The 12,104-nt window shown below is 36.7% G+C and overlaps 1 protein-coding gene across 1 annotated transcript in view; it reads right to left on the bottom strand.

The window, feature by feature from the left end:
• Positions 1-11,396, bottom strand: part of CRISPLD1 (cysteine-rich secretory protein LCCL domain containing 1) — a 39,899-nt gene extending 28,503 nt beyond the window's left edge. Inside the window, exon 1 of the mRNA XM_009995581.1 lies at positions 11,074-11,396. Within this exon, the coding sequence (XP_009993883.1) occupies positions 11,074-11,331 (258 nt within the window). The 5' untranslated portion in view covers positions 11,332-11,396. The remainder of the gene's footprint in view (positions 1-11,073) is intronic.
• Positions 11,397-12,104: the final 708 nt, after the last annotated feature.

The following is a 12,104-nucleotide window of genomic DNA, read 5'->3' as shown; positions in this document are numbered from 1 at the left end:
AAGAGTGGTAAAGAAAATACTGCATTTCTGTAGAAGTATTTATTTACTGCTTAATAGTATCTACTATATTATTTAAGACCAATGACACTGAGAAGGAAAAAAGGAAAAATTAAACACAGAATGAAAAATGCCATGAACAAATAAGCAAGAAATACAGGTAAGAACTGCACAGTACCAGCACAGAATAATGGATAAGTACTGCTGAAAATGCCTTCAAGATACTTAACATTAATGTAGCCTACTAAGCCTCTTCCACTGAGCCAGAATCACATATATGTGTATTATCTACATTTTAAAAGCTAAAATAACAGTAGTTTCAGAATAATTGTCTTCTAGAGCTTTATGACTATGAGTGTAAAACGGATTTCCTTGCTATGCAACCTAAACCTCCTGCTATCCAACACTAGCTGATGTTTTATTGCCAAGAAAAAAGAAATCACTCTGTCCTGAACAACTTTTATTTATTTCCCAGATTAAACAAGTTCAGCTGCTTAATTTCTTCAGTTTTCCTCATAAATCACTTATTCTGTTTAAATCAAACCTATTAATTTTGTTCATTCTCTCTAGAATTGCTGGCTCATTCTTAAAAAACGACCAAAACTGGACATTGCATTTCACACAGAGAAGTGTTCTTTTAAAGATTGCTGCCTCATATTACTTTTTATCTCAGTGTATCTCCTGCATCTTTTAATTGCAGGGTTACTTATAAATTTTATTCCTTTTCTTATACTTGTTTGATTTCTTCCTTATTCCATAACTTCCATTTAAATTTCATTATGTTGATTCAAAGCCATTACTTCAACTCATCAAGTACTTTTAATTTTGACCATTTTCTCTAAAACAAGCCTAAGCTGTGCAGATACTAATGTACTCTGCAGTTTTCAAACATACTCTTTGCTCACACAACCCATAACCTAACTGCTTAACCAAAAAGGGATGGGCTCCAACAGTGTCAACACCGTCAACCTTCTTCCAGTTCAATGGGGAGCTTTTCAATCACAAATATGTTGGGGATGAGAGTATCAAAAACATTCCAGAGTCAAAAATATGACACCCACTACTTCCCTCAATACACTAGACTAGTAATCACTGGGCCAAAAAAAAAAAAAAGGTAAAATAGATTGGTTTGACATTATTTTTTCTTGATTAACAGACACTGGCAGTTTTCATCACCTTGGCTTTCAGTTATGCTTAGGTGAGGCATTTTCATCTGTATCAAGGCTGCTGAAGGAAGTCCATGGACACTAATTATAATTAGCACATCCAAAAAGTCAGTAACTTGCACACCACTCAAATGCTTACTGTCAGTCATTTGAATTTGAGAAAAATGTTGGCTTCATACTACCTCACAGTCCCTTAGAGTAAGGGTAGTGACTACAAAAACTCACGAGTATGGAAAACATCAGACAACTCTCCTTAAAAATACAAATCCTACCATATTAATTAATACTGATATAGCCTTTCAGCACAAAGAAAGTGGATAGTTAAAACTGTTAAACTTCCCACTAGCAGGAAAGTGAAACATTCATTTTCTTTGGAATACTACTACCTGTCTGGAAATGAAATAAGGACCTTACTTGCTACCATGTGGTAGATGAGAGTTTCTAGCATTTTAAACCAGGCAGAGGTCCCTGAACAGAGTAAGGGTAGTGACTACAAAAACTCACGAGTATGGAAAACATCAGACAACTCTCCTTAAAAATACAAATCCTACCATATTAATTAATACTGATATAGCCTTTCAGCACAAAGAAAGTGGATAGTTAAAACTGTTAAACTTCCCACTAGCAGGAAAGTGAAACATTCATTTTCTTTGGAATACTACTACCTGTCTGGAAATGAAATAAGGACCTTACTTGCTACCATGTGGTAGATGAGAGTTTCTAGCATTTTAAACCAGGCAGAGGTCCCTGAACAGATCTTGAGGTTTCAGGTACTTTTTTTTTTTTTTTTTTTTGGAAAGAGTAAAAAGCAGGAAAACTGTGGCTTTTACCTGGAAACAGGAAAGCAGTATGAGGCCAAAAATATTGTTCCTGAACACTGAATAAGTTACACGAAAATTCAGAAGTATCTCGCTATTAGAGTTTCACATTTTTTCTGTTCAAAAAGTAAAACCAGGAATCAGAACCAACAGACATGACTAATTACATTTAATTCAATGTGTACTCTAAGCATGTGAAAAAAACCTTGCTGAAATATTCAGCTTTCCAAGGTGTTCTGAAACAGTATACTTACTTTGCTACTTCTTAAAAGCAGCACATAAAAACTTCCTATTACAAAATAACTAAAAATCTATTCACTTCTATACTCTGACATGAATGGAAGAGAAGCAACAGTGATGTGAAAGCTCATCTTCAGTTCCGTGTTTTATACACTGTTTAAGTATGAACTACCCACATACATTACAAATAACAGTCATAAATATTTATAGCTAATTACAAATAGAAGAGAGCACAGCTTCTTACCTCAAATCCTAGTAGAGACTACCATGATAAACTAGTTGCAATTGATTGCTTTCTGATCTAAAACAAGTTTTAGAGATTTTACAGAATTTTCTGGACTTTGAACACAAATTAACCACATCCCGAATACGTGCCACAGTGAATGTTTGCTTTTAAAAGATGACCACTGTCCCTTGACATAAGTGAACTGAACTTAGTGCTAGAAAGCACCCATTGATCACATATAACTTGGCACTACTGTAAGATATATGTTTAAATAAAATCTAAAAGATTTGCAAAGTTTATTAAAGAAGTTTCTGACTGACTGGAAATCCAACAGGGAATTCAGGACAAATATATTGTTACATGTACAGGGAAGCCAAAAATTTGGATTTAATGAGTGAAATAGCTCAATTTTGAGAAACTGTTATCTATCTTCCTAATAGAGTAAAAATTGTCCTTCTCTATATGGACAGAAGTCTTAATAAAGAATTCTTTTCTATGATATTCACTCTACTTATGCCAAATCTAAGGTTGAGAACTGTATTTATAGATAACAGGATGAATTTATATCAAGCATTTCAGTGAAATTATGTTAAGAAATCTTTTTATCCTCAATCAAAAAAACCTTAAGTTACAGAAGATTCCCAGGCAGATATGAAGACAACAGGCTACACAGAGTTACTTTTATAAATCTCATGGATTCCATGTTCAGTTTGTATTTCTGCTCTACTACTGACTAATTTTTAATAATCTTTTTTCTATGGGCAATGAAGAAGTTCTCTGACAGCAAAAATTAAAAATTAACAGTGTCTCCTCTGTGTTGTTAATGACTTTGAGGAAGGTTCCCTTAAACTTTGAGACAGTGAGCCTTTCTGTTTATTTCCACTTTCTATTTCTTTACTTGGAGCTGTTTAGTTGTTGTTGGCATTACATCAATAAAAGTCATAATGTGGACTTATCCACTTGCTTTCTTGGCCACTTCACATTGCACAATCCTTTGCTAAAACAGACAGAAAGAATAAGAGGATAAGTCAACGTCCCTGTGTTCTTTGATGCAGTGTCAGAAGCCTTTGAGCACAGGCAAAGGAGCTGAAGCACTTCCACCAACCTTTGAAGTGGAGCAGAAAAGTGGAAAACCAGAAGGAAAGCAGACAGGTTCACTCTGAAAAGAGCTGCTCTGTTCTTGGCACCCCAAGTGCTCTTCAGCCACTTAAACTATTCCACAAAGCAAAGTCCTCTCCGCTCAAAAGGAATGGGAATTGTTTTTATTCAACTGTCCCAGAAGAGTTTTGGCAAAATGGACAAGACATACTAAGCAGAGACATTGAAAAGTTTTGTCAGAAAGGCCTAGGAAATTTAACAGGGCACTTCTATTCAGCACAGAAAAATTCATCAAGATGTGTAAACCCACTACAAGGCCTTCCTTTATATTACTAAATGCTTATTTCAATTCTCCTATGTATACTACAGACAAAAATCTCAGCTAGGAGCCGACAGATACACACACAGACACTACATTCAGACTTATGCAGGTGGTAGGATCTAAAAACATCACAAAATAGGCAAAAGAATATTTCAATCCCTATTCACTTGGTAAGATGACATTAACATTTTACTATTATCTGTGCAAGGGTTATATTCACTAGTGGGTTCATATGATCCAAAGTCCAATGATCTCTATTTAAATAAAGCAGGAATTTGCCTGAGGAAGAATTAAGAAAAATCTAAATTGTAAATATTTACAATCATTCTTACATTTCTTATTCTGAAGTTTCCATGAAGTTACTAAAATGGAAAGTCAAACTTTCAAACCTCCCAAAATGGAAGGCCCCATGGAACTCAGTCAGTTATGATTTTGAAAGGTATTACATGGTATCAGCACTTTCAACAGGTCACTATCAATGTTTCAATGTTTTCAAACCAAGCTCTTCAGAGGTAATATACCAACATGAAGTAATAAAGATATTTATTTTTTCCCTCCCCAAGAACAAAATATGGATCCAATAGTGCCATTTGATATCCATCCATAACTGTCCCCAAGAACCATGCAGCTATACCAAATAAATTAATTTAATTTGAACTTTTAAAAAAGTAACTCTCAGAATATTTTATTATCTTCACAAGGTTTACAACTTAAAACTTCACAGAAGCAAAGCATGGACTTTGTGATGACATTCCTAGCATGTCTCAGCAGGTTCTGTCTAAAAGACTAAAAATAATTAAATAAAAAATTACTTCCCTGCCCTAGAGGACACTGGTGTTCTCCAATTACACTAATTACAAAATGCAGTGTGTGGCTAGATGCCAAGAAATACCAAGTTGAAATGCATTGCTATCTATCAAGCAGGTAACATTAACACCTTTCAGTACAGCAAAGGCACATGCATGGAATAAGGATCTCACAAGAGCTGTTCTCATTTACTCATTTGGTTGGAAAAATACATAGGAAATCAAGGAACGATTACTAAAAGAATGGTTTAAAATATAATGCATTATAAATTAATCAAAAATGCTTTGGGAAATTTTATTCTTGGCAGGCCCTTTAACTTTGCTGAGTATAACAGTCTGGAATATAAAGGAGCTACAATCTCCACCATCCAAATGATAATGACTATTTTTAAAGTGTTGACCATGATAACCATGAAAAATCTCAGTTTTCATTAATATGTTTTGATATATTAACATGCAAAGTTGCCAAAGAAATTATCAGGAAACATAAAAGTTTTGCAAATTCAGCCTATGATACAGAATTAATGCTTAACAGATAGAGGTTGGGAAGTTGTAGGGTTATGGTGCCTAAACCAAGTTTTTCAAGTTGTATTAGCACACTACAGTCTAGTAAGAATTTATTAACAATGCAACAAAAACCGGTCTGAGTAACATAGAATAAGGTTTTCCACATCAATCAGGTCTGGACAAACCAATGTACTGATTTCCCAATTTGGTCAGAGTCACTTGTTTAAAAGGACTTAAGACTTATTTAAGGGAAGGATTAACAGCAGCAGAATACATAAGGCTGTCTAAAGTCAATCAGCCAAATAGTTACTTTAACCACAGAAATAATATATTGCCTCATATATTACAAGATTATGACATACATTGAGAAGTAAGTGACCAAGCACAACAATTCTCATCTTTATCTAAAAGGCTAGATCTTCCCCAGGGGAGGCTGGGCAGGCACAGACAGCTCAAGCACAGTAGAGGAAAGGAGCAGCAGAGCCACAAGAGCACACTGCTCTGCTCAGACTGCAGCAGCTGCCTTCACCTTTCAGCACTAGCTCAGATAATCTTCCATACAGATTTACCACAAATGCACACATGGTATGAAACCCATGCTGGTGTCAATGGCCCAGGATGGGAAATGTCAAAAGGATGATATTTTATACTCTGGAATTTTATATGCTGTGATAAGCATTTGAGTGCTTTGGAAGGGCGCAGGGAAACATCATCCATCTCTGCTCGCTTTCCAATGCTGTTAAATTCCTGCACACACAAAACCCAAAATGTTCCTTACTCCTTTCTTTATTAGGAAACAATTGTGCACAGTACATGGCAGGATAAACATACCAACAGCATGCATCTACCATACATTTTCATAACAAACTGCTCATTGTAACTTCAAGAATTTTTAATTTTTTTTTTTTTTTTAATAATTTGAAAACTCTCCCGGCATTGAAAGAAGATGTCCAGGAAGAATGATCTAACATGCAATCATAAGGTCCTGGAAGGCCACTGCAGAGGAGTTAACTGAATTTGTGGGACTGCTGTTCCCTACGGAGGAGTTCATGCAGGTTCTCCTGCCAGAACCCTTCTACACAGAGAATGAGACAGAAGATAAGTAGGAGGATACACACTAGACTTAAGAAACATTAGATGAAAATGTTAAAATTAACAGTATCAAATTGCCAAGACCAGACAAAATTCTTCAAGAATCTGGAAGAACTTGATAATGAAATTTCTGAATAATTATGTCATACACAACCTCTCCTAAAATAGTCTCATTACCACAGTAACAAAAACCAGCATTTGGGTGTTAATATTTTCAAAAAGCTTCAGTAGATCCTGACAAACTGCAAACTACAAGCTGACTTCCATTGGGATTATTTCATAGGACAAGTTAAAAAAATATATTTAAAACAGAGGCAATATTGATTCATCCTAAATATATCAGACTTTGGAGGTATCAACAGCATGGGGAAAAGGGTCAAGTGCAGTTAAGATTTCTACAAAGCTACTGAGTTACTTAAAAAGCAAAAACTGCATAAAATTAAGCTATCATGAGATGAAGAAGTGACAAAAGGCAGGAAGGCAGGCAGGCAGGACATTGGTTAGCTCCCTTTGAATTAAAAGAAAAACAGGGGAAACACAACAGATAAGAGAAGTAAAACAAAGCAGAATAGCTTTTCAGATAGAATCCTTCTCAAGTGAGAGTAGGACTCTTCAACTGAAAAAGATGTGACCACTGAAGAAATAAACACCAAGGAGTCAAAGGAATTATAAAGTTTAAAGCAAAAAAACCTTACTTTTTCACACAGTGGGTGATTAAATTTATAGAGCTCTGTAACTTGATGCCATGGATTCAAAAAACAGACTCAAAAGCATTCATATTCATAGAAGAAAATTCTAAGACTGCTAGACACAAAAAAGTACAAGAGTAGATTTAGGAAGTCCCTAAGCTGCTGTTTGCTGGAAGCTGAGGGATTTCATTGCAGCACTTTCTCTGTTCACATGTTCTATTCTTACCCCCTTATGCTATGAAACCATTACTACTCACTATCAGACTCACAGTACTTGGGAAGATGAACTTTTCATCCAGTAAGTTCAGCCAGACAATCATGAGAACATTCTGTTCATTAGACTTATCTACTGTGAATCTTACTGCAGCTAGTAACGTTAGGTCTCTGAACTTTGACAACCTACTATCCTTTTCCTTTCTCAAGGCATAAGGCAAGAGAAAATCAGTAATTCAACATCTTTTCCTTTTTTTATTTTTAAATAGAATGAAGACCTTATGTGCTGGAGATCATCCTCAAGAGCTTTTCTCCTCTGCACAACTTAAACCAAAATGTGGCATTAGGTAAGGCTGCACTTTGCAAATAAAGCATTTAACCAATAGCTCCTACCTAAAATGTGGTTACTCATCCCCCCATTCCTTAGCTCTGCACTCCCATCCTCTTTTATCAGCACTGGTAAACATCTGATTCAGCCATGTGGGGGGGGCAGTTTCATGACTCAGACTAGAAGAAAAATAAAATACTAAATTTTAAAACAATCAAATATGATTCACTTAGTACTTGGATCAACCTAATCATCATCTTAGATACATGCCAGTGGCAGGAGCAGGACAGAGGTATATCAGCGAGAGCCACCTGTTAGCTTGGCTCAGCTGTTACACACTACCAGCGTACTGAAGGCACGCAGCCCCCACATACCTCCTCCCAGCTCCAAGCACTCTTGGAGATCTTAAACTTCTCAACTATCTGACACACTTGTAGAGAGACCAGTGTACCACTGAGGCAACTGGACCTTGACCATCTCCATTCATATTCAGTAAGAAATCAAATTTATTTCCACAAGTAGAGATAGCTCTATTGACAAGGAAAGGTTTTAGCAGTAAAAGGGGCAGTTTACAGTGATGTGACTGTGTCCACAGCAGATTTTTCTGTGAGCATTTTTATGCTACTAAAGCACCCCAAAAGTAGAAAAAAATCATTTCAGCTGTTCTTATCTAGCTTACTAAACATCAGGTAGACATTTAGAGGGACATTTTCCCTATTCTGGAGCACTGAAACTCACTTTTGGTAAGACCTAACACTGCAAGTACTTTTTTTAGTTATATGGGTCTATCTGCACAAAACTTTTTATTTAATTAAGTATCCCACTTATCCCCATCCTTTCTTTTGCAAAAAATAGCCAAGTACAGTTTTAAATTTATCAGTACTTAGGTGTTTTAACTTTGGCATTCATAAAACTGATCCAGAGGTCACAGACCCTTGGAAAATCACATCTAAGAATGCTTATCTCTTTATCTGGAAAACTGGAACTTGTCCATCCTATTATTAATAGGCACCTAGAAAAATAAAGTGACTCTTAAGTGTCAAAACAGGCATTTGCTTTAATTGTGAACAGCAAGCTAGCAATAATAGCTATACAGCTACATCTGGCAGAAGTTATGAAGTGACAGAATGGAGTTTGCTTCTATAATTTATTTCTTGCATATCTGCGCTATGGTAATGACCAGATACTAGTTTTCTCAAAGGAATCTCCTTGCACAGAACAAATCATGCTTCCTTAATGAACTATCATTTATTGTTCCTTCTTTGCTATTCAACCTGTGGCTTCACAACAAATTTACAACTTTGTACTCAAATGCCACTCTCATTAAACAATTCAACAGCCCTATGACACCTGGTATAGAAAATAAAGTGGACAATCATACAATCACAAACTGTGTAATAAAAATTCTTGAGCAGGCAATCAGAAATCCCATTATTTTCTCCAGTCCAAGCAGTGGGGGGGACTCCTGCTGTCTCCTAAACCATCCTCCCTTGATTCCCAATGTTGACTCATACATGCTTCCTCCATGTACAATCTCCCTTTCCACTCACTTCCAACTTTAGTCTTTTTTAATAGCCTCTCAGCAAATTACTGTGGTCTTATCCTCCCTGCACTCTGGTGCTCAATTCTTCTCTGCCCAGAGTCATAGCTCCTCCACCAACCACACCTATTCATCAAATGCTCCTTTCCTTCACATCACTAATTTCTCAACACCTTCTTGACCAGACTTGCAGCCTCTATCCATGCCCTTCTCATGGGTCTCTGACCCTGAACATGTATCCATCCTTTTGACGAGATCCCTCATACAGACCCTTTGCACTCACAACTCCGAAACTCTTGCCAATCCAAGCCCTTGACCTCCTTGGATATTATGCCAAAACTGAATCCCACTCTCTTGAAAGCTGCTGTCCTGTTCTGAATGACAGGATGTAAGAACATGTCCTTGACATCAAAATTAAGTAATCTCTTTTCCACACTACTTGTACTCTGGGTCAGGTGCCAGCAGAGAGCACAGAAAAAAAACAACAACAAAACCAAAACAACTTGTTCAAGATGTAGACCTAACCCAAAGTCTAGGTCAAAGTGTGTGCAGTGCAGGAGGAATCTCTGAAGAATACAGCTGTCAAAAATCTAACCCAAAAGAGTACATCCAAATTCTTCTTACACACGCAAATGGCATTATGAATGGAAAAAGGTGCATAACTAAAAATCAAAGCTACCATGTTGTAGAATCTTCAGAAACAGTTTTGCAGTATTTTAGTATGGGAAAACAATATAGTCTTCCCTATTTTCATCTTAGAAAACAATTGGACAGCTTTTTCTTAGGTTTTCCAGAAATAAATCAGCATGATTGATTTGGAACAAAAAGTTATGTATTCTAAAAAGGTCTGAAGAAGTCAAAACAAAATAAACTTTAAGGATATGTACAAACAATTGCAACTGAAAGGGTTAAAGGATTTTTTATATTGTCATACCTTTGGGGATGAAACATGGTGGGTAGTTTTCTGATGGTACTTAGTCTAATACAGTAACACTCATATAGGTTAACTTAAGTTAAACTACCTTTATTGATAGTTTAAGCAAGCATGGTTTCTCCAGGACACATACATACTCAGCTCAATCAGATCTCCAAGTTCAAAGACACCATTCCAAGCTGGGAAAGATAACTTGAAATGTGTTAATATGATCCTATGTCATAACCAAACCATGGAAAGCGTCAGGAAACCTGTGTAATATTTGAGACAAACAACCCAACCTACAGTAATGTTATTTCTCTGGTACCTGGACAGATAAAAAAAATTATAAAGTGTGGACACAGTAAAAAGATTTGAGCCTTTCTGCAGAAACAAGAACACAGAAGAAAAATTGCCCATTCTTGGCAGACCTCTGGACTTCTTAAAAGCTGTAGTGACCTGATCGGATTACCAAGGACAGAGTTAGCCTTGAACTGTGGCATAAAAATCAAAGGTCCAAAACATGGGAGATTTAAGTCTGCTAATAATAAACCAAATATAAAGGCTTCTTAAGGGAAAAACAGAAACAGAAATTATATATTACATTATTAATCTGTTAAACATGGGAACATACAGAACTCCAGTCCACTGACACATGCCAACTTAAATAGAAGACTTTCTTGTTATAGGAGTTTCATTTTACTCAGAAATTCCATCCAACCTAGGAACATGGGACAGAATTTATGTTATTTTGAAATTTCACAGTTAAGTAGTCTTCTTAGATGGTAACTTCTTAGGCCACAAGCAACTATTTTGAGTAATGCAATTTTGGAAATTGGCCCCTAACACTGAGGAACAGCCACTTAAATTCAGGATAGCTATGAGAGATTAAATCCATTAATATCAGTAGAACATTACACTTGATCCACAAACAGGCATTTTTATGTCCCAGTTCACCCATTTAAAAGAATTAAAAAAAAAACAAACAGAAAAACAAGTAACAGGTGCTTTAAATGAGAAAACAAGCAAGCTAAGACTGAAAGTATGCTGTTTTATAAAGTGACAGTAACTATTCTAAGAACATTTCTTTCTGCATGTCGCTATCAATTTTTCCTTACCATATATTCCATATTGGAAGCTGGTGGATACACCTGACCCCGTAATTTATTATGAAGATCCAAGATACTCTGCATATCACTGTCTGTGATAGCCCTTTTCCCTCTCTGCTTGGCGATCCACCACTCACCATCTTCATCCATGTACTTTTCCAAAAGTTCCTCTAAGAGCGTGGCATTGGGAAGAACCACTGCAGAAACTGCTTGAGCTATGAATAGCAAGGTAGTCACTCTGAGCCATTCCTGTACTACATACTTCATGATGAATGATGTCAAAATGCTCAGGAGTTAGCTCCAAGACAAAGCCTTTCTTCTGGATCTGTTGGGTGTAAATGCATAAGAGAAAGCAATGTAACTCGGAGGTTGATGTACTGACCTGTATGAACTTTCTAAGCAACAAAAACTAGTTTGTACAGTTTGCCACTGTTGTTTCAGTGGGAGAAGCCAGGATGCTAGTTTATTTTACTGTAATAAGTATACAGCATTGTTTTGGGCAGATGGCTTATCTCCAATCTCATTCAGTTTGTTCCAGTGGTTTTGTATAGGACACTGGCAGGCATGTTTCACTGCCCGCACTCAGGAAAGCGGGCTTTTCCTATCTACTTAAAAGGAGCCAGACATGAATTAAGATTAGACTGCAGATAAGGTCTTCCAGCATTGGAATTTAAGAACAAAAAAGGTTAAAAGGCTTGCATCCACTGCCGAAATGTGAGCTGAAAAACACCAGAGAGTTGATATGAAATATCCCCCCGTTGGTGCATTTCAAAATATGAGTTTGATTAAAGCTTTTACGATTTCAAAAAATCTAATAAAACTAAAGGTGTTCAACTCTGACATGAAAACGGGGGCGGTGGGGTAATTCTTTTCATCAAACAAAGGAAACCACCAAGAACTCTGAGAAAAAAAAAAGCAGCACCACTTCCAAGCACACAACACTCCAACCCGGCCAATGGCACGACCGAGTGCTTGGGGCAGGAGAGTCGCGGTCACTCCCTCGCTCTGGGTGAGAACGCGTGAATCCCGCCACGCCGAGC

Source organism: Chaetura pelagica, unplaced genomic scaffold, assembly GCF_000747805.2.
Source record: "Chaetura pelagica isolate M959 unplaced genomic scaffold, ChaPel_1.0 scaffold83, whole genome shotgun sequence".
In the NCBI taxonomy this organism is placed as follows: Eukaryota; Metazoa; Chordata; class Aves; order Apodiformes; family Apodidae; genus Chaetura; species Chaetura pelagica.
This window is presented reverse-complemented; position numbering and strand designations above follow the sequence as displayed.